The sequence below is a fragment of the Pteropus alecto genome, unplaced genomic scaffold (assembly GCF_000325575.1).
Source record: "Pteropus alecto unplaced genomic scaffold, ASM32557v1 scaffold43, whole genome shotgun sequence".
Taxonomy (NCBI): domain Eukaryota; kingdom Metazoa; phylum Chordata; class Mammalia; order Chiroptera; family Pteropodidae; genus Pteropus; species Pteropus alecto.
The window spans coordinates 7,751,889-7,773,303 of NW_006435764.1; the positions used below are offsets into that span (position 1 = coordinate 7,751,889).

A 21,415-nucleotide genomic window follows, 5' to 3' on the forward strand; every position below is an offset into this window, starting at 1 on the left:
TACACACACACACACACACACACGCATATATACATATATTCACAAACATATGCTGTGATGGACCGCAAAAAAATGCCACATGTTCTTCTCATCCCTGCATGTGCACCCTTTGCAATGTGACTTTGCAGCTCTTCCTATCAAGGAATGAAGTCTGTTTCTCCAGGACCCTTGCATCTGGACTTGGCCATTTGCTTTGATTTAATTTGCTTTGGCCAAAGATTCATTAGCAAATGTAATGAAGGCAGAGGCTTGAAAAGTGCTCGTGCTTTGGAGTGTGCCCTCTTTTACTTCTGGGAAGTCTTCTGCCATCACACGAGGCTGGACTAACTTGCTGCGTGATGAGAGGTGTGTAGCTGTCATACCAGCTGACGTGGAGCCAACTTCTAGACGTGGGGAGACTCCTGAGTCCAAAAAGCCTGTCAACTGTCAGACTTGTGACTCGGGCCATTCTAGAGCATCCACCTCGCAGAGCAAGCCTGGATAAGAACCGCCCAGCTGGCTCCTGGAACTTTAAGCAAATACAAATGCTTGTGTTAAGCCACTAAGTTTTGGAATGATTTCGCATGCAGAAAAAGCCAACATAAACACGCAGAGCATCCCTGGATAGACTTCTTTGCTGGTTACACTGTTTGCCTGGGCGGGGTAGGGTGATCGGGGTGGAGGGAACACTGGGTCAGTGGTAGGGACGAGCGAGAGAATTTTCACTGTATTCCTTTTCGGACCTTTCGAATTTTGATCCATATGAATGCACGTATGTTCTAAAAACTAAATACAATCATAAAACGTTAAAATTAGAAAGCATGACAGATGGAGAAGAGAGTTTTAGTTCATCAATTGTACTTCTCATTACTACTGCAAAAGTGAACTGAAATCGAACATATAGGGTTTGTTGTTTGTTTTCTTCTCTCGAATAGACCTGAGATATCTCTCTTTCAGCACAGTAACAGCCTGAATGTTCTGTCTGGTGTTTGAGACCGCAGCCCAGTCCCTGTGCTGTGGTCTATTCATCTCTCTCTCCCTGCGAAGCCCCGGCAACCACTGATCATACTGCTTCTACTATTTTGCCTTGTCCAGAATGTCATATAATTGGAATCACGCAGTATGCTATGTACTAAATATTCGTGTCTCCCCCAGATTCATACGTTGAGACCTAATCTCCGGCGTGATGGTGTTTGAAGACGCGACTCTGGAGGTGATTAGGTCACGAGGGTGGAGCCCTCATGAATGAGGTTAGTACCCTTTTTACCCCCGTTTAGAAAGAAAAAGTGCAGCTCGCTGCCGGCGTTCATTTAACATCACGCGTAGTCATGCCGTGTTTTCTAGAATCTGACATTTTCAGCGATCGAGAATGACTGTATTTTGTAAATGGGAATACCACGACGAAAAGACAGAATACTATAAATAAAAGGATGTTATTTGTTTCCAAAGACAATCGATATACTAGAGCGATGCGAAAATGATATAAATAAAAGCGAAATATTTCATGGTGAACTTTGGCGGTCGGGTTAGGACTGTAATCCACGAGTTATCTCTGGGAAAACGCTGCAGCCACAAGCGTTTTCTTGGGGAAAAGGGGGAAAGGGTTAAAAAGAAAGCCCACAGAGATCCCTCGACTCACCCCACATGGGAAGTTAGAGCAAAAACACAGTCGTCTCGGAAGAGAACCCTCTCATCAGACACCCAACCTGCCAGTGCATTGACCTTGGACTTCCCCGCCTCCAGAACTATGAGAAATAAATTCCTGTGTTTATAAGCCACCCAGTCTATGTGACAGTAGGCCGAATGGACGAAGAAGACACAGTACTTTTCAGACTGGCTTCTTGCATTTAAGGTTCCTCCACATGATTTTGTGGCTTGATAGCTCATTTCTTTTCGGCACTGAAAAACTGTCCATTACTGGGATGTATCAGTCTGTTTGTCCATTCACATATGAAGAACATCTTGGTTGCTTTAAGCTTTTGGTATTTATAAACGAGGCCAAACATTGGTTTCAATATGGTAAATATTGATTGCAGATTTTCGTGTGGACATAAGCGTTCAGTTCAATCGGGTAAATACCCAGGCGCACACTTGCTGGATCGTATGGTAAGGCTGTGTTTAACTTTGTAGGTAACTGTCAAAACATCTCGTAAAGTAGCAGTATCATTTTTCATTCCCTCTAGTCATGAATAAGAATTCCTGTTGCTCCTCATTCTTGCCAACGTTTGATATAATCTGTGTTGGCTTTCTGCCGTTCTAATAGGTACATAGTGGTGTTCTGCCGTTTACTCTGCAGTTCACTAACTACATATGATGTCCAGCGTCTTTTCCTATGCTTACTTGCCATCCCTATATCTTCTTTGGTGAGGTGTCTCTTGAAGTCTTTTGCTCGTTTTTTAATCCAGTTGCTAATTTGCTTATTTTTTTCCCAGCTTTATTGATGTATTTGACATATAACCTGCATAAGCTTATGGTGTACGACGTGACGATTTGATATATGTATATATTATGAAATGATTATCACGAAAAGGTGTGTGGTGAGAACGTTTAAGAACTACTCCCTTAGCTACTTCCAAATATATGACACAGTATTTTTAGCTACAGTCACCATGCTGTGCATTAGATCCCAGAACTTATTCATCTGATAACTGGAAGTTTGTACCCATTCCTCCCATCCTCCCCACCTCTGCCTATCACCAATCTACTCTTGTTTCTTTGAGTTTGCCCTTTCTTTTTTACATTTCACATATAAGTGAGATCATATAGTACTTATTTTTTTCCACCTGACTTATTTCACTTAGCATCATGCCCTCAAAGTCCATCCAAGTGGTAAATAACAGGATTTCCTTTGTTTTTATGGCTCAATAATATTACATTGTATATATGTATGTATGTATGTATGTATGTATGTTGTTGTAAATAACAGGATTTCCTTTGTTTTTATGGCTGAATAATATTACATTGTATATATGTGTGTGTGTGTGTATATATATATACACATACATACACACACATATATACACACACACACACACACACACACACACACACACACACACACACACTACATTTTTCTATCCGTGCATCTGTCAACCGACATTTAGGCTGTTTCCATGTCTTGGCTACTGTGAATGCTGCTGCGGTGAACATGGGGGGTACAAGTATCTCTTTGAGATGGTGATTTCCTTTCGTTTGGATAGAGACCCAGAAAGTGGGATTGCTGGATCCTATGGTAGCTCTAGTTTTAATTTTTCGAGGAACCTCCATACCATTTTCCATAGTGACTGTATCAATTTACATTCCCGCCAAGGGTGCACAAGGGTTCTCCTTTCTCCACATTAGAAAAATCCAGTAGTCCACCTAGAAACAAGCAACTTTACTAAGCACAGGGTACGTTCTTCAAGATCCGTGTGTGTAAACATATGTATAATTAAATGGAATAGCCCCTGGTCCCATGGAACTCCCAGGATGGAGAGGACACAACCAATACATAACGCCCACAAGGCAGTGAGTTAAGTGCTAAGGAGTTAAGGGCTAAGAGTTAATGAGGGATACGGGTTCTACAGTGACCTGAGAGCCAAGAAGGTTGCGTGGAGTTAGGGGAAAGGGGACTGAGGAGCGAGGACGGCAGAAAGGTTTCCGGAAGTGAGATTACTGAAGGAACGGAAGTCAGAGAGAGCTCGGCAGTTTCCAGGGTCTGAGAGAAGTTCGGTCCTTCTGGAGCACGGCGACAGCCCAGGGGTGGGGAAGTGGAAGGGAGAATTTCAGGCGAGAAGAATGAGCGATGAGGCTGGAGGGGGCAAGCAAGCATAGCTCGCGAAGGGCCTTGCAGGTTATGGCAGAGTTAGGCTTTATCTCAAGGTCAGTGAGAAGCCGGGAAACTTGCTACAGGGAGAAAGGGAATTAAAGCCAGCAAGACCGGAGGTGGGAGGTAACCCACCCGTCCGTTCGACAAATATTTATTGACTATCCATTCTATGCCAAGCACTGTTCTACGTGTTGGAAGTACAGCTGCGAACGAGAAAGGAAAGCTCTTGCTCTCGTCGTCCTTATAGTTTAGCGGGGGAGACAGCTACACAAATAAATAACGTCAGAGAGTGATAACTGCCGTGAAGGAACAGAAATGGGCAACAGAGAGGAACCGGCGGAGGGCAGGAATAGGGTACCACGGGGAGAGAGGCTGTGTGGAACATTAGAGAGCTGAAAGCAAAGATGCGGTTCATCTCTGCTACTTCATCTCTGGTAGACGAAGATGTTGAGCACCGTTAAGGACCAGCGGAGCCCATGTGTGTAAAGGTGCCCTGAAATGGAAGCACACGATTGTTGGTGCAGCCCTCCTGCCTGGCGACGCAAGCCTGAGTTTAAAAAAGCAGTGATATGGCAAGAATCTGGCTTCCTCCTCAATGCTGGTAGGATCCTTCTCGGGCAGAGGGATCAGGGAGCAAGGGAGAGGTCGAGACAGATAAACTGTTCTCAGTAGCATACTACTTCCTACAAATCCTGTATCACTGGTTGAATAAGTTAGGGATGTATAGGATAAATGTCTCTCTCTCTCTCTCTCTGTCTCTCTCTCTCTGTCTCTCTCTCTGTCTCTCCTCTTCCCTCTCTCTCCCCCACCCCCTCTGTGTTTTCTCTTCTTGCCAATCTCTAATCTAATCTGAACATTGCAGGAAGGCCTGCCTCTCTGAGACAAACACATTTATTTAAGCTGTGAACTGATAAGAAGGAGCAGACTTATAAAAATTTGAGGGAGAAGCATTCCGAGAAGAGAGAACAACAGGATGGTGGTGAATTTGAAATGTTTAAGTGCAAGAAGCAAGACAGTGGCTGGAGTGTAGAGTGACTGAGTGGGGACTAGTGGTAAATGAGGTTTGAGAGGGAAGCTGTGGCCAGATCACTCAAGATCTCAAGGGTCTCGCTAAGGCGTTTATATAAGGCGTTAAGAGAGAGGAATGGTCTGGCACATTTTTTGTTTTAAAGATTACTTTGGCTTATGTATAAAGTATGGGTTATAAAGGGGCAAGAATGGAAACAGGGAGCCCAGGTGGGAGACTGTGGTAATAGTTCAGGCGAAAGAAATGGCTTCAATAAGGGCGGAAGTGATGGAGATGTAGAGAAGTGGCCAAATTCAGAATCTCTTGGAGGGAGACTTAAGACCTACTAATGAACTGGACGTGCTGGGGCAGGGGTAGCAGTGGTGAGGAAGGAATAAGAGAAATCAAGGGAGATTCCCAGCCTTTGCCTTGAGCAGCTGAGTAGATGATCATACCATTACCAAGATGGGGGTGTGGAGTGGACATAGGGATGAAAGATCCGAAGATTCCATGTCGACATTAGGTTTGAATAGGCATTCGCATGGAGCAGTCAAATAATTTTCAGTATAGAGACTCTGTATATCTTTCCTTAAAAGATATCCCGAAGTATTTCACGCGTTTCGTGCTACTGTAAACGGTAGTTTTAAATTTCATTTTTCTACTTTTTCACTGCTACTACATAGAATTACAGTTGAGTTTTATATATCGACCTTGTATCCTGTGACCTTGCTAATTTCACTTATTAGTTCTAATTTAGTTGTTTTTCTTTCTTTCTTTCTTTCTTTTTTTTTGGTATTTGTAGATTTATATTTATGGTAAAAAATCAGTGATAATTCTTAGTGTTGTTCTCCTGTCTATACTGTATCTTTTCTTCTCCAGGTACTTTTAAGATTTTTGTCTTTATTTTTTATTTGTAGCAATTTGACTGTGATGGGTCTAGGTGTGATTTTCTTTGTATTTTCCCTGCATGGGGTTCATTGAGCTTCTAGGATCTATGAATTGATATTTTTCTTCAAATTTCAAAACGTTTTGGCCATTATTTCTTTAATTTTTTCCTACTCCAATCTTTCTCTCTTCTTAGTCTAGGATTGCGATTATACATGTATTAGATCATTCGATATTGTCCGATGGTCATTGTTCTTTTTTCAGACTTTTTTTCCTCTCCTGTGAGCATCACTCTGGATAATTCCTATTTTCAATTTCACTGATCTTTCCTTCCGCCGTTTCTAATTTACTATTAATTCTGCCCAACGGATCTATGTTTCAGATGCTATATTTTTCAGTTCTAGAACTTCTAGGTTTTTAAAAATGGTTTCTGCTCCTTTAGTGAACTTATCCATCTGTTTACCCAGTATGTTAATCTTTTCCTTTAAATCCTTAAGTACATTTATAATAGCTGGTTAAAAGTTCTTTGCTCTTTCCAACACCTCTATTATATGGGATCAATTTCTATTGCCTTTTTTTTTTTTTTTAATCTGGTTATGGGTCACATTTTCCTAATTTTTTTTATGTCTAGCAATTTTACATTTTATGCTAGACATTGCGAATGCTAACTTTTCTTCAGTGTCAGGATTTTGTTGCCTTCCTTTAAAGGAATTTGTGTTTTCTTATGCCCAAGAGTTAAATTACTGGCAGATAAGCTTGATTCTTTTGAGGCCTATTTGTAAGCTTGAGCGTAAACGTTCAGAGTGGCACATGATCTAGGCTTAGAGTAGCCCTACTCCTAATGCTTGGCCTTGCTGGGGTCTCGACTGAATGCTCGGAGTCCTTAGTGAGGTCTTCTGATCCTGGATAATAGGACCTGTTCTCTCTCCCAGTGCTGGGGACTCAGTAGCCGTTCTCTGCCGTGCTCTGCTTAGATTCCATCTCACTAGGACATCAGAAAGTGCCATTGGGCAGAAAGCCAGGGAGACAGTGGAGTTCGCTTTGTATGCCTCCTTTCGCTTGGGGACCACGACCTTGCACCACTTCTCGTACAATATCCCCAAATAGTAGCTTCACATGGTTTGTCCAGTCTTATAGTAGTTTACAGTAGGAGGACCGTATAGTGTAGAATTTCGAATACCATATTTATGCAACTCATTCCCTACTTTTATAGACATTAAGTTGTTCAAAATGACAGTCTAGCATAATAATTAAATGTGCAGCTCTGGGGTAAATTCCTAGCTCTGCCACTTACTGGCTATGGGTTCTTGGGGGAAGTTACCAGCTAATTTCTCCACTTATAAATTGAAATAGGATGATAACGACCACTTTATAGGGTTGCTCTGTGAAGTACAGGAGATATTATATGTGAAATGCTTAGAACAGTCCTTGGAACACAGTGAGTACTCAAAAATGTTAGCTATTATTATGCCAGATTCTTAATGTTACAAACAAGTCAAAAAAGAACATTCTGGAACATGTCCATCTCTGGAATTCCTGGGTCAATGGATATATGCCTTTTATAATTTGTTAGATATTGCCAAATGCTTTCTAAAAACACTGCACTAATTTGCCATCCCACAACCTGTTTTTCTAAACTCTTGCCAGGTCTAAGAGATATGGCCAAACCTCTAAATTTCTGCCAATATGATATATGAAAAGTCTAATCCCCTACCCTTTTAAATTATGGGACAGTGTTTGAGCATCCTCTCATATTTCCTGGCTCGCTATACATTTTTTTTTCTATGACCTCCTGTTAGTTACACTCGTGTTGGCTTATTTTTTAATTCTTCTTTTTTTTTTTTTTTTATTCATCCAACTAATTGTATTGAGCGCATATTAGGGATACAGTCTGAACAAGACAAAGCCTCTCCCTCATGAAGCTTAAAATCCAGTCTTCGAGAGAGAAAATTAGCAAGGAAAGAATAAAATAATCACAAATCCTGTGAGATGAAAACAAAGAGAACGTGAAAATCACGAGTAAGCAGCAGTAAGGAGAACGGGTGGTGGGGGCCGTATCTTTCTTAGAAAGACTGGTGGTTATGCAAGGAGCCTTTGAAGAAATGAAATTGAAGCTGGGAACAGATGGTTGAGAAGGAGCAGGGGATCGTGTTTCAGGCAGAAGGAACAGCTATATCCAAAAGCTTTCATTCTGGAAGGAAAAAAGGCCCTCAGCCCGGTTCAGGAACAGAAACGGCCATAGGAACAGAAGGAACGGAAGGCTGTAGTGTCCTTGGTGAGGGGAAGACTGCCACCAGATGATACTGAAAAGGTAGGCAGGTGCCACAAGAGTGTGAATTTGATGTCAAGTGCAATGGGGAACCAACGGCAGGTTTTAAGCAGGAAACCGACGTGATCTTAAATTCTAGCTCTAGCTCTAGCTCTTAGCGGATAGGAGTCGAATGTGGATAAAGGCAAAAAGGCTAGTTAGGAGACTATTGCAGGAATCTAAGCAAGTGACAATAGCTTGGGTAGAGTGGAGACCCTGGAGATTGAGGGAAGAGAGGAGATTTACGATATTTCTGGAGGGATGACTGGCAGGACTTGGTAATGAATCAACTGTGGGGGTTCGCGGAGGAGCGAAGTTTCAGAAAGGACTCCTCGGTCTTTAGTTCAACCCACTGAGTGAATGGAGCATGAATAATGATAGGGAAGACAACAGGAGAGGAGTAGTTTGGGAGGTGAAGTGAGAGGCGGGAGGTTCAGACTTGGACATGTTAATTTGGAGATGATGGTAAGACTTCCCGATGGAGGTGGTGAGAAAGCCCTGGATATGTGCTTTAGAAACTCGAAAGAGTGGTCTGGATTAAACATAAATTTAATGAGAAATGCTTTTCACGTTTTCACCAGGAAGCCTGAGAGTAATTAAATTTAATGACGTGAACATTTAGAGTTTTACCATTTAAAATGATTTAGCTGTTAACTAGACGTATTGTGATGATCATTTTACAATATATATAAATAGCAAATCATTATGTTGTACATCTGAAAGTAATATAATGTGCTGTATGTCAATCGCATTTCCATTTAAAAAAAGAAGCAATGAGTTGGAAAATTTGAAAAAGTGACATAGCAATGAAAAGATCTTGCAGTTACATCGGGCCTTTTTGTCAAAAAACGCAATGCACATTATCGAGTGAGAATGGCTGATGGGAATTAGGAAGAATTCAGCAGGGAGGAGGCAGGGGAAGGAGTGGCACCCTCGTGTGTGTGTGTGTGTGTGTGTGTGTGTACATGTGTGCCTGTGTGTGTCTGCCAAGCTCTCTTTGCACACCTACTGTGTGCCAGGGTCCGTGCTGGGAAGGACTGGCCCTCTTGGACCCCCATAATCAGGTGTTCTTGTCTGCCAGGGCAGAATCACTTGGCCACAGTTTACAAACACTAATCTCCTCACTTCTTGAAAAAGATAGTTTAGATGCCATAGTACCTGGGGAAGGAGTGTTTCTTTTCCAGGGTTTCATATTTAGCCTTTCTGGATCAGGACCTATGTTTTGGTACAGTAAATAAATGAAGTGTTTAGCTTGTTACCTGGCACGTTGTAAGGGCTCAGTCACTCACTGTAGTTATTAACATTGGAAGGGAGAGCCTGGCCTGAAAGCCGGAGGTTCTGGGTCCATTTCTTGATTGCAAATAACAAAAAAGAAATTCTAGTTAGTGTGAGGGGAAAAAAGCAAGGCACTGACTCACGAAGCCTGGAAGACTAGGCAGGTACATCCCAGAACTCAAGAGCTGCAGAAACCGAGGACCCTGGAAGAAGCAATTCACCGCTTTCTATTTGTCTCTGCTTTTCTTTCCATGTCGGCCTGATTCTCTCTTGCTGCAGAAAGGTCTTCTCCATGTGACAGAGAACATGGCCGTGCCTGCTAAGCAACCCTAGGAGAAAGAATGCTCACCCAGGCCCTGCTTCAGTGAATTAATCCCAGGGAATGGCTCTAGTGGGCTTGAGGGCACATAGCTAATCCTTGGGCCAATTACTGTTGTCAGAGGAATGAGACATTCTGTTTGACTGGGCATAGGTCACAAGTCCAGCAGGGGGACTTCTTGTGGAAAGTCACAGACCAAAACATCACAAAGCACGTGTTTTGTTTTGTTTTAAATCATGAGGAATAAAGAACACCAGGTGTATGAAAACGCCATACGCATATCATCTTAGCCAACAATATTGATCAGGCCAAATTACTTTAACCAAGCTCATCAGATAGTAATTTTAGTATTAATTGGTGGTGAAAGTCATAACTATGTAAAGAACGTTCAAAAACTTTCAACGACAAAAATAGCATAAACTTAATAAGGTGTCAAACTTAGTGGCCTTAAATGGCAGGTTGGGGAACCAACCTCTAAGAGTTGTTATCTAAGAGGTAGAAGCACTACTTCTGAATGAACGGTGGACAGAGGCACGGCATCTTGAGCGAAACTTTCGTCCAAAAAGGCACAGACTGCTAGTGCTGGAGGGAATCTGAGACCAGAGGTGTAGGCATGACCTCCACCTCTAGGCAGGGATGTACCTGCCTAGTCTTCCAGGCTTCGTGAGTCAGTGCCTTGCTTTTTTCCCCTCACACTAACTAGAATTTCTTTTTTGTTATTTGCAATCAAGAAATGGACCCAGAACCTCCGGCTTTCAGGCCAGGCTCTCCCTTCCAATGTTAATAACTACAGTGAGTGACTGAGCCCTTACAACGTGCCAGGCAACAAGCTAAACATGTCATTTATTTACTGTACCAAAACAAACATGCTAAACATGTCATTTATTTACTGTACCAAAACAACGTTACACAGCAGTCGCCGGAGTAGCAGGATTAGGGCTCAGGTCTTTCAAATACCAGGACCTTTGTTTTGGTACAGTAAATAAATGAAGCGGTGAATTGCCTCTCTTCCTTACTCATCCTGTTGGAATTGGACGGATCCTTACCTAACTACGAAATACATTTAGAATTTGATCGTAGTGTGACAATGCAATCATTTGGATAGGACGTGGTGGGGGGGTATTGGGAGACTCCCGGGAGGGACCCAGAGTGGTCGAGCTTCATTCCTATATGTTTGGAGCTCATAGTATTGGTGGGGAGGCACCTGGCCAGGGAGCAACAGGATGACACTCCTTTCTCGTGCTGCGGGCAGCAATTGCCGTGAAACTAAAGAATACCTAGTAAGTGCTCAGGAAATAAACTTGGCTGACAAGCGATTTCGTAACAAATAACAAGAGCCTAAAAAAGGTTCTTATCATTTGATCTACTAGTTATACAAGTAGAACTTACCTTAGAAAGTGCTCAAATATAAACCGCTATCTCTGATCTCGGAAGCTAAGCAGGGTTGGGCCTGGTTAGTACTTGGATTGGAGACTACCTAGGAAGACCAGGTGCTGTAGGCGTAAAAAATTAAAAAAATAAGGGATTGTAAGCTTGCAATCTGTGAGGTCAACCCAGGGTTGCCTCGCCTAAAAAAATAAAAAAGAAAAAAAAAGAAACCAATATCTATTTTTTTTTTTTAAAAGTCATCATTGCAATATTATACAAGCAAAAACTTCTAAACGAATATCTAACAATAGGAAAAAGCTTATGATGTATATGATGACTTGCCACAGTGAAGTAAATATAGATGTATATGATGACTTGCCACAGTGAAGTAAATAATCTTATCGTAACTATTTCGAGCTGAGCCTTTTTGTTTTATATAGAGATCCTTTTACTGTAAAGTTGCATTAAAGGACCAGAAAAAAAGATGACGTCGGTGTCTGGGGGCACTGCAGACCAATTCCTGGAGAAGTCTGAAAGTCTGGGGCCCACCTGCTCGGGCCTGCCTTCTCCCATTTTAGAGAGGCAGGTCTAAGGGCCTGGGAGGAAGAAGGTGCCCCAGAAAATTTAGGACAGCAAACTGACCCTGCCACCTCTTTTGTGGGCCAGGGGGGCCTTATATCAAACACACTTATGGAACCCACTGTCTAGGAACTCCTGCAGAGAGGAACTCCAAGGTATAAATGAGTCCTGGGTAAATTTCAGTCCCAAACCTCCTATTTTTTAAGCGTGGCTCCAGCTCCTTAGATCTGTCACTTTACCTATAAGATAGTGGGTTTAACACACCTGTCTATAAGGTATCTAATGGTCTACACAACAAGATTGCATTAAGGAAATCCCATAGGTTCACGTCCATGAGTTCCGCACCCCTCCTCCCCGACCCTTGGTGTTATTATAATGTGGTAAAGAGAAAATATCCTATTTCTAGTTTTCTCTTTGCCTCTAATAGAAGTGTGACGTCGGGATCTTTTCTCTCTTTAGTTTAAGCACTACATGTCATAAATCATTTTGTAATAATATATTACTTGACATTACCTAGAGAGCTATTACAGATGATTTTTCTTATAACATGACAGATTCAGTTAACTTTATTAGTACCTACAGAGTGCTGAGCATTGGGCCGACTTCGTCCCCATAAATTACCTAATTTCATGGAAACCCAGATACTACAAAAATGGCTTTGATATTTAATGGCCTGAGAGATGGCTGAAACACGGCCAAGCACAAACAATATTCTTCCTCCCACACCTGTTCACTTCGTAAAGTCCTTCGTCTGATATTGTGTCCCTTGTTGAAACAGATCAAAATCTGAACTCACATGTCAGATTATGTCAATTGATGCAGGACAGGGCAAATCTCTCCGAGTGGAGGTTCCAGGCCTGCACCTAGAGAGAGCGGGTTTGAGTGCAGGAGAGAATTCGAGCGCAGGCCAGAGTTAGAGTCAAAAGGAAAGTTTATTAGAGAAGGGGTAACACTCCATAGACAGAGCTGGTCTCCTCTCAGAGACAAGGTGTGAGAGAGCCAAGACGGACAGAGAGACAGAGAGAAAAGACAGGGAGAAAAAAAAAAAAAAGAGACAGACCGAAAGACAGAGGCAAAGACCCCGAGTGTTTGGAGAATTCAGTTTATATGTCATTCTTAGTATCTGTGAATTACAGTTTAAAGACTTTTTTACTTTTTTTTCCTTTGATGGTATGAGTATGTAGCATGAAAGGCATGCTAGCAATCCCCAGCCTTTGTTCCATAGGTTCCCCATTCATGCCACAGGGAATGAATGGTTGGGTTTATTTTGTGTAGGGTACGACTTTAGGACTCTGCTTTCTCTTCAGGGTATGAGTAAATGGTTTGCTAATAATCCCGGCAGGAGTATTCCTTTGTCCTGCAGTTTCCCGAGGCCTGGCAGCAGCACATGGGCTCTGAATACAGCCTGATTCAACATTTACTTTCCACGCCTCCTCCTTAAGTCCAATAGTCTTCAGCAGTTGTGTGACTTAAGTACAGTCTGATTACAATTGGCATTAGGGTCTTAAGCTGATTTCTCTCTGTTCCCTTAGTATATTTAGCCACCATAATTAGGAGTATTCACAAGTCTCAACCTGGAATTAAGCATGTGATTCATTTATTGGATAAGGCAAGTTAACCACGAGGCAAAGGATTTATCCAGTTGGCCCCCAACTCAGGCCCGGAAATGCTTTGTTTACAATCTGCATGACCATTTGTGTATAGGGACATGAGAGGGCAATAAGACGTCTGCACAGTGGCCTTAATACGCTTGCAAACTGGTATTTTTTTCAGGTTGAAACTATCAGTTCAGCAAATTTACTGTTCCACCCAGAACTCCAAACTACAGTATTCTGACTATATATCACGGAGAATAAAACAGAATCCATAGTCCCTGCCCCAGGTTACAACTGAGTTAGGGAGGCAGTCAAAATACATCACACTGGCATAAAAATACTTACAAAGCAAAGAAACATGAATACAAATTCATGTCATACAAACTGCTTAAATTGTTGCTTATCAGAAAGAGAGAAGTAATTTGCCTCTATCCTACTGATCTATAATCAGTGATGTTTGTCTGTTCTCAGCGGACTTAGCTAAGCATGAGCCACATGATATTGGATTTTTATTAACGGCACCTGTTGAAATAACTGACAAAGAGCAGCCACTCCACAAATGTTGAATGAAACACTTAATGCTTTTAGGTAGGTGGGGTTCATCGAAGAATCATCCTACAAGTGGCATTTTTTTACACATAAACTTTTTTTCTGATTGTAAAAGTAACACGTGCTCATTATATAAAATTCAGAAAGTATTAAATTACCTTGCTCCACCCATCCAGAAATAATCACTATTATCATTTCCTTCTAGTCTTTTTCCAGTGTGATTATCTCCTCAGCCATTAAAATTTCATCACATTATTTTTAATGTCTGCATAATATTCTATTGATGGGCAGATTGTTGCCACTTTTCTTTTTTTTGCTATCGTAAATACTGCTTCAATGAATATTTTGTTTTAAAATCGTTTTTCCAAAAGGATTTCCTTAGACTATACTCCTAAGCATGGAATTATTGAGAACAGCTATAAGTTTCTAAATAAAGTTGCCAAACTTTTTCCAGAAGTTAGTCATTCTCACTAGAAGTATAAGTTAGCTTCTACACCACAGCACCTTCACTACAGGAATAACGGTTTAAGCAAAATATATTTTTCTTTCATGAGATTAAGCAACTTTACAGGAAAAAAAACTTAAGAATGTTAAACTATGAAATGTTTTCATCATGGCAGACTCTCTTCTGTTATTTAATACCCATGGGTTTCTTCTGTAATGGTAATCTCTGAGTCCATCCTCGATTGTTTTTTTTCCCAATGCAAAGTATTTCCTGCCTATCCATATAGTTCACATCCTGGTGATTTTTAATCACTCTGCAATTCCTCACTGTGCTAATATAGCCTAGTGAGCTTGACGATTTTTTACCATCAGGACTTACAGTCACTTCGTTTTTGCTATTACATTTGCTATAAACATTTTGCATAGTTTCCAGCCCCCACATTCCCAAGAGTGTCCCTGGGCTATCTATCCTATCTCAGCTTGATCAAAGAGTACAGATCATTTTATAGCTCTTGTTATGCACTATTGAATTGCTGGGCAAGATTTTTTTTAACAGAAAATTGACTGTACGAAGGGCAGCGACGTGGACCATCTTTTCTGAGCAAGGTGCAGCGGCCTGGCTTCTAAACTGAGCTTCCGCATGGGAACTTGGGACGTGCCTTCCCCATTCTGAACCTCAATTTTCTTATCTATAAAATGAGGGGTTTTGATTAAATGGATTAAGGTCCTTTTTCTAGCCACACTTCTCCCAGTCATGTATCACCATGACTCCTAGTGGCTCAGACTCTAGCATCTAGCCACACTTCTCCCATTCTGTTCTGTATCACCATGACTCCTAGTGGCTCAGACTCTAGCTCAGTGCATGGGATAAGCTCTGCTTCCTTTCCCTTGTCTATAGTCCCATCAAAGTGTCCCCATACTAGTATAATCAGAGGAGACACAGCAAAGCTTAGGGGTTCAGAGCACAAGTGGTTTCCAATCAGCCCTGCCATTTACTAGTTGTGTGACGAAATACTTAACTGCTCAGTGGCTCGGTTTCCCCATCTGGAAGTGAGGTTAACAATAGTTCCTACCTCATAGGGTTGCGAGGAGAAGTGAGCCAATTGTTTGCAAAACACTTAGCTTCCTGGGATGTAGTAAGTGCTTTATAAGGTGTTGAATAAAGGGTAGCATGCAAACTCTGGGTCTCTTCCTAATGCAGCAGCTCCTTGACTGGTGCACCCAGCCTCTGGGTGTTTTCTCGCTGCTTCTTCAAATCTCTGATTTAAAGGCCTCCTACAATTCCCAGGTACCTCCAAGGTGGAGCAGATGCCCTAGCTTGAAGACCCGGGCTCTTCCCACGGGGCCTCCTAGGAGTCTGGGCCACTTCCTTTTATTTAAGAATCCCAGTTAATCTCAAAACAGAACAAAAAGAAAAACCAACAAAAAAGGCAAAGAGGGTTACAAAAATTGAGGGGCATTTTTAACGCTATACCAAGCAAAGCATTAACACTCCCTCCCTCGCGCGCCCCCCGCCCCCCCTCCTCCCGGCACACACACAACCATTTAATAAACCACAGGTATGCTGTTCACAGTGTAATTTGCCAAGGGTTATCAGAGTGTTACTTCAGGCCACATAAAGTAGCAGGCCGAGGAAATGCGAGTTTATCAGGTGTACTCCTGGAGGGTTAGCGTCCAGACATTGGCGAGGGCGTTCTTAGACTAAAGATGATGCCCCTAGGTCAATGTCGATCACTGGGACAGTCTCAGCCCCGGGGCAACCTCAAACGCAGGTACAGCTCCTTCCACGCCCATCACCACCGCTCCTAATCCCGCCAGCCCCGCAGGCCTTTCTCGCCCCCCAGCCCCGGGCCGCCGGTTGAGCCAACTCCTCCCCCAGAGCCCCAGGGCGGCCCGCGCACCCTGGGCCGCGGCTCGCTTGGATCCTGGCCCCGCACCCAGGAAACTCCACCACGGGAACCTTTATCTCGCCCGCGGCGCCCCCTAGGAGCGAAAGACGTGCGTAGGGAAGTGGGATCCAGCTGCGACCCCGGAAAGGAGGCCAGGAGGGGGCGCGCATCCGTGCCCGCCACAGGCCTGCCACCGCCCGCTCTCACCGGAAGGCGGGGGTGCGCTCCCCGCGCCACGCGGCTCGACCAATGGGAGCGCGCGCAGCCGGGCCCGGTGGTCCCGGCCACCGGTGCTGAAAACCCCGAGCGCGGGCGGCAGGCTCCCGGCGCGCGCCACCAGACCTGCCCCGAGCACGCAAGGTCGGTGCGCTTCTGACCGCCCTTACCCAGCCGGCGCGAGGCATCGCCAGGCCGCGATGGCCCCCGAGACCCCGGCCCAGGGGCCGACCCTGCGCTACTTCACCTGGGACGAGGTGGCGCAGCGCTCTGGGCGCGACAAGGAGCGGTGGCTGGTGATAGAGCGGAAGGTGTACAACATCAGCGAGTTCACCCGCCGGCACCCTGGGGGCTCCCGGGTCATCAGCCACTATGCGGGGCAGGATGCTACGGTGAGCGCTGCCAGACGCCGGCACTGGAGGAGGCGGGGCTGGGGGGGGGCCGCGGCCGGAGGCTCGGGATCCGAGGCAGGAAGTTCGGCTCCCACAGCCCAACGCCAACTAATTCGGGGAAAAGCCGGAAAGCTCCGGAGCATACCTGTTGCCCAGGGGTTGGGTGTGCTGTGGACACGAGATGCAAGGGCAGGAGGGGCTGTGAAAACAGGAGTCTGGGGAGTGGAGATGGATGCCGGCGACGTGCATACACAAAGGGCCGCGCGGCCGGTGCGTGCGTTCCGTCCCTGGCCGCGAATCTGCGGTCTCCAGGCGTGGGCAGGCCCAGAGCAGGGCTGGAGCGGAGAGAGCGAGGATGCAGGGTGCCGGGACAGCGGTGCTGCGGCCGAGGGGGCAGGGGTCAGTGGCAAGGAGAAGGTGTCGATCTGTGTTCTTGGCTGGGATGGGAGCGCAGCCGCATCTGGACTGGGCAGTGCTGGCCTACGCTTGTGAGCGGGAGCAGAATGAACCACTCGTGGGGAAAGGGCTGAGGCGGGAAGCCACCTGGCGCCCGCTGCCTTGGGAACTCCCGCAGCGGCTGAAGGCCGAAGGGCGGGGAAGGGGTCGCAGCGGCGGGAGAGGGCTAGCGGCTGCTGGTGCACAGGAGGGAAATGGGCGTGACTTGCTGAAGGTGGGGGCCCTACATCAACATACACTTGGCGAGGACCCCGGAATGGTCCTCGAATCCTGTGGGGAGGTCAGTCAACCACAGGCCAGCGTGGTCTCCAGCTATTCGCCGCGGCGGACTGCGATTTTTACTCCGGGGCTGGTCGCAAGCCTCCTTCCTCCCGCCCGGCTGCGGGTTCAGCGCGCGCTCCAGCCCGGGTCTTGCTTTTCTTTATAGACCACTGGGTCTCCGAGCTAAGGCACCTGGCGCCTCCCTGCTGGGTTGGAGAGCCGGGGGTCACCCTTGGGGCCCAACGGTTGAAGCTTTCGCTTCGCTAGCTTCCCCTCCCGTACATTCTTCTCCCATTTCGGCGCCCAGCGGTGTCACCCTTTCCGCTGTCCCCACCCTCCGCTTTTGCCATCCCAGAGCGCGCCTCGAGCCACCAGGGTCCCCATTATGTCGCAACCCAGCACAGGCACATCAGAGTGAGGACACACCCTTCCTTCTGGCGCGCCGGGCCTGGGGACGAGGCCAGAGCCTGCGCTTGTCACCCGGAGTGACCACTGGGGACTCGCGACAGCGCGGAAGGCCACGGCGTGGACCGGCGCATGCGCAGACAGGGGCCATTAACACCAGGGCTTCCTGCAGTGTGATTTAGGGCCGGGGCCCGCCGCCGCGGAGACGGCGATTGGTCCAGCTGTATGGTGCCACTGGCCGCCGGCTCCGCCCCAGCTCCCGCCTCGCCTGCCGCTTCCCCAGAGGGCCTGGGGCGTCCTGACCTACGGACTTGAATCTCATCACCAGGGACCCCACCTCGCATAACTTAAAATTAGCGGCGCCGGGGCAGGGGGCGGTCAAAGTACTAGGAGAAACATGGAAGCCCACCCGGAACAAGCAGCAGAGGAAAGGGGGCGAAATGCAAAAGTTTCCCAGTTCGGGTCTGGGAAGCTTCCCTCATCACATTTTATGGAGAACGCCAGCTCAGAGAGGGGCTTGCTGAAAGTCTCACATCCATTTTGGTTCTCACCAATACTTAAATTAGTGTGTAAACGCCGTGCCTAGCAACGCCCAGAGGAAAGGCCAGCCCTGGGAGGTTTCTCTGTGTCCATGCTCCGCCCCGATACCCCCGCCTCCGACCTCCCGCGCTCCCTATTCATTGGTGTGTTGCTCTTGACACTCGACCACAGATGCTGGGTGATCCGGAGCTCTGGACCCCTGGAAAATGTCTGAGAATCCTGAAAGACAGTTGGCTGGAGGGAGGTGCTGTCTGAACTGGGGTACAACCTCCTTGCCGGGTCAGGAGGATGGCCTTTGGTGGGAGTCCTCCAGGTGTCCATGGGGGCTGGGCTGGCTTCCTCACCGGTCTGCTTTCTCCCCACCCTTGCAGGATCCCTTTGTGGCATTCCACATCAACAAGGGCCTTGTGAGGAAGTACATGAATTCTCTCCTGATTGGGGAATTGTCTCCGGAGCAGCCCAGCTTCGAGCCCACTAAGAATGTGAGACCCCGTTTGCTGTGACCATTGAGGGGCAGGGGGTAGAAGGAAGCCCTACATAGGATCACAGGTGACCACAGTCGGTAGTTCTTGGGAGTCTTGAGATCCCTGTTTCTTTTGCATAGTCATTGGGTCACAGCCCAAAGGAGTGGAGTTTGGGAACTCACGGTTCTCACGAGGTCACCACCGCTACCATCATCATCATCAACATGAGACTATCTTGAGCCCGTGCTCTGTGCCAAGCGTAACTTCATATAATCCTCACACATTTGCAGATGAGAACGCTGAGGCTCAGAGAGGTTACACGACGTGGCCAAGGAGCGTACTGTCAGTAAATGGCACAATCCCATTGCACCTCCTACCGTCATCGGTCCTCAGTGTTGTGTTTCCCTAGGACTGCGGACTTCCCACAGCCACCTGGGCGGGACATCCTTAAGCCTAAGAGGGCCCTCGTCACCAGCAGTGTTGGCTTGCAGCTGGGAAGAATAACAGTCCCTCTCTCTCCACTTTCTCAGAAAGAGCTGACTGATGAGTTCCGGGAGCTGCGGGCCACAGTGGAACGGATGGGGCTCATGAAAGCCAACCATGTCTTCTTCCTGCTGTACCTACTACACATCCTGCTGCTGGATGTTGCGGCCTGGCTCACTCTCTGGGTCTTTGGGACATCCTATGTGCCCTTCCTCCTTTGCGCAGTGCTGCTAAGCACAGTTCAGGTCAGAGCCCTTGGCTTGTCAAGAGCACAGCTACTCTCAGCATCCCCAGGGAAAGCTCTTTGTACCCTTCAGGGGACCGGGGCAGAGCTGAGGACGTGCAGGAGAGTCAGTACAGAAAGAAATACACATTCCATTGTCTGTGGCTTTCATCTGCTCAGTAGCCACTTGTGCACCTTCATCTCTCTCACGGCTTCTCCAGCTGCTTCTCCCGGGGTTCCTTTCATCTGCGGAGTTTCTCTTCTGAAACTTCGCGTTCAGGTTCTGCTACAGCTCGAGTGTGCCAAGGACCAAGATTCCGGTTTTCTCAGCAGGGCTTGGCTTCTTCCCTACGAGACAGCCATACGTACTGATAATGCTTGAGCCCTAATACTTGGCTCTCCAGACCCGTTTGTCAAGCCTTCTACTTGCCTCTGTCCTTTTCTGTAGTCTGGATGTTCAGTCCATCATAAGTCACAGATCTCCAGAGCTGGGGAAACTGAAGAACAGGGAAGGGACAGTGATTTGCCCCAACTGTCATGTGAATTAGTGGCAGAACCAGAGTTGGGACCCGGGCTTCCCGACCCCTTTCCTGATGTGCTCAGTTAGGGAACTGCGGCCATCACAGGCATAGGTGGATGAGGGAGAGGCTGGAGGGGGTGGCTGGGGTCAGTGAGAGGGACACTAGGCTGGTGAGCTGCTCTTAGTGTTAACCTTTCTCGCCCAGGCCCAGGCCGGCTGGCTACAGCATGACTTTGGGCACCTGTCTGTCTTCAGCACCTCCACATGGAACCATCTGCTGCATCATTTCGTGATTGGCCACCTGAAGGTCAGTGGGATGGGGAGGGGCTCTTTGAAACTGGTCGGTGAGGGAAGGGGGACACTTGGCTTTCATACTTACATCTTGCTTTTCTGTAGGGGGCTCCTGCCAGTTGGTGGAACCACTTGCACTTCCAGCACCATGCCAAGCCCAACTGCTTCCGCAAAGACCCGGACATCAACATGCACCCCTTCTTCTTTGCCTTGGGGAAGATCCTCTCCGTGGAGGTGAGCAGAGGTATCAATGGAAAGGTCTTGGACAATGGAAATGTGCCCTCACAGAAGGCCTTGGGAGACATGCTCACAATGCTGTCAGTGTGGGGAAGACATGGGGGGCCAGCTGCCCCACCATTGGGAAGTCGTGGGGGCCAAGAGGCAGTAAACGGGCTCACCAGGACACCTGTCCTTCCAAATGAGTTCAAGTTAGCAAAAAAGTTCTTGTAAGAAAGGTACCACATGTTGATAAGGATCCAACGGATGACCAGGAGATTACTACTCAAACCCTGATCATCTTTCGAAGATGATGGATGGCCCTCCTGGGGTGTTTTTTTGATACTCCTACCCCAGGCTGTGTAGTGGTTACCATGTCTGCTTTACACCCAGAAGGTCCTGGGTTTGCACCCCCTGCCGCTCACTTTGTATTCTTGTCTCTGACACTTTGGTGTTCTACTGTATCACGGTCTTCCCCATCTTTGATGCCCAGTGCCAGGAATATTCATTCGCTAAATAATTCTCCCCACCCACCTGATCCCAGTCTCACTGCTGGGTTAGTTAGCACTGGATCTGACTTGTCATCTGAGGTTGCGAGCACAAATCGTAATGTGGCTGTTAAAGGAAAAACGCCCGAGGGTGACCCAGCAAGCTTTTAGTGAGCAAAATGCAAGAGAATGGCCAGCGGGGTTCTTCGAAAAGTTCATGTACAGTCCCTTGTCCCAAGGCTCTAGGCTGCACTGAGCCTTTTGCCAGGTCCCCCTGATGACATGTCTGGATGACATTTCAGCCCGCCAAGACTTAAACTCTCATTAAATGTGTTTCAGTTCCGGGCATGAGTTCAAGGTGGCCTGGCGCTCCTCTCCTGATACCAAGAGCCCCTAGCTTGAAGTTTTTCTCACCTGTCCGTAATGTCCTAATTTTCTCACCTCCTAAATGGGGAC

At 46.5% G+C, this 21,415-nt stretch overlaps 1 protein-coding gene across 2 annotated transcripts in view; it reads left to right on the forward strand.

The window, feature by feature from the left end:
• The first annotated feature begins 16,212 nt into the window (after nt 1-16,212).
• The window catches only part of FADS1 (fatty acid desaturase 1), a 13,894-nt gene continuing 8,691 nt past the window's right edge, over nt 16,213-21,415 (forward strand). Inside the window, exons 1-5 of one of the 2 annotated variants that reach the window (XM_006911219.3) lie at nt 16,213-16,612; nt 18,646-18,756; nt 19,269-19,466; nt 20,170-20,271; nt 20,361-20,489. In XM_006911219.3, the coding sequence (XP_006911281.1) occupies nt 16,421-16,612; nt 18,646-18,756; nt 19,269-19,466; nt 20,170-20,271; nt 20,361-20,489 (732 nt within the window). In that variant the 5' untranslated portion in view covers nt 16,213-16,420. Of the gene's footprint in view, nt 16,613-16,715; nt 16,883-18,645; nt 18,757-19,268; nt 19,467-20,169; nt 20,272-20,360; nt 20,490-21,415 lie in introns of those variants that run through there. The other variant, XM_015588727.2, reaches the window with a different exon arrangement.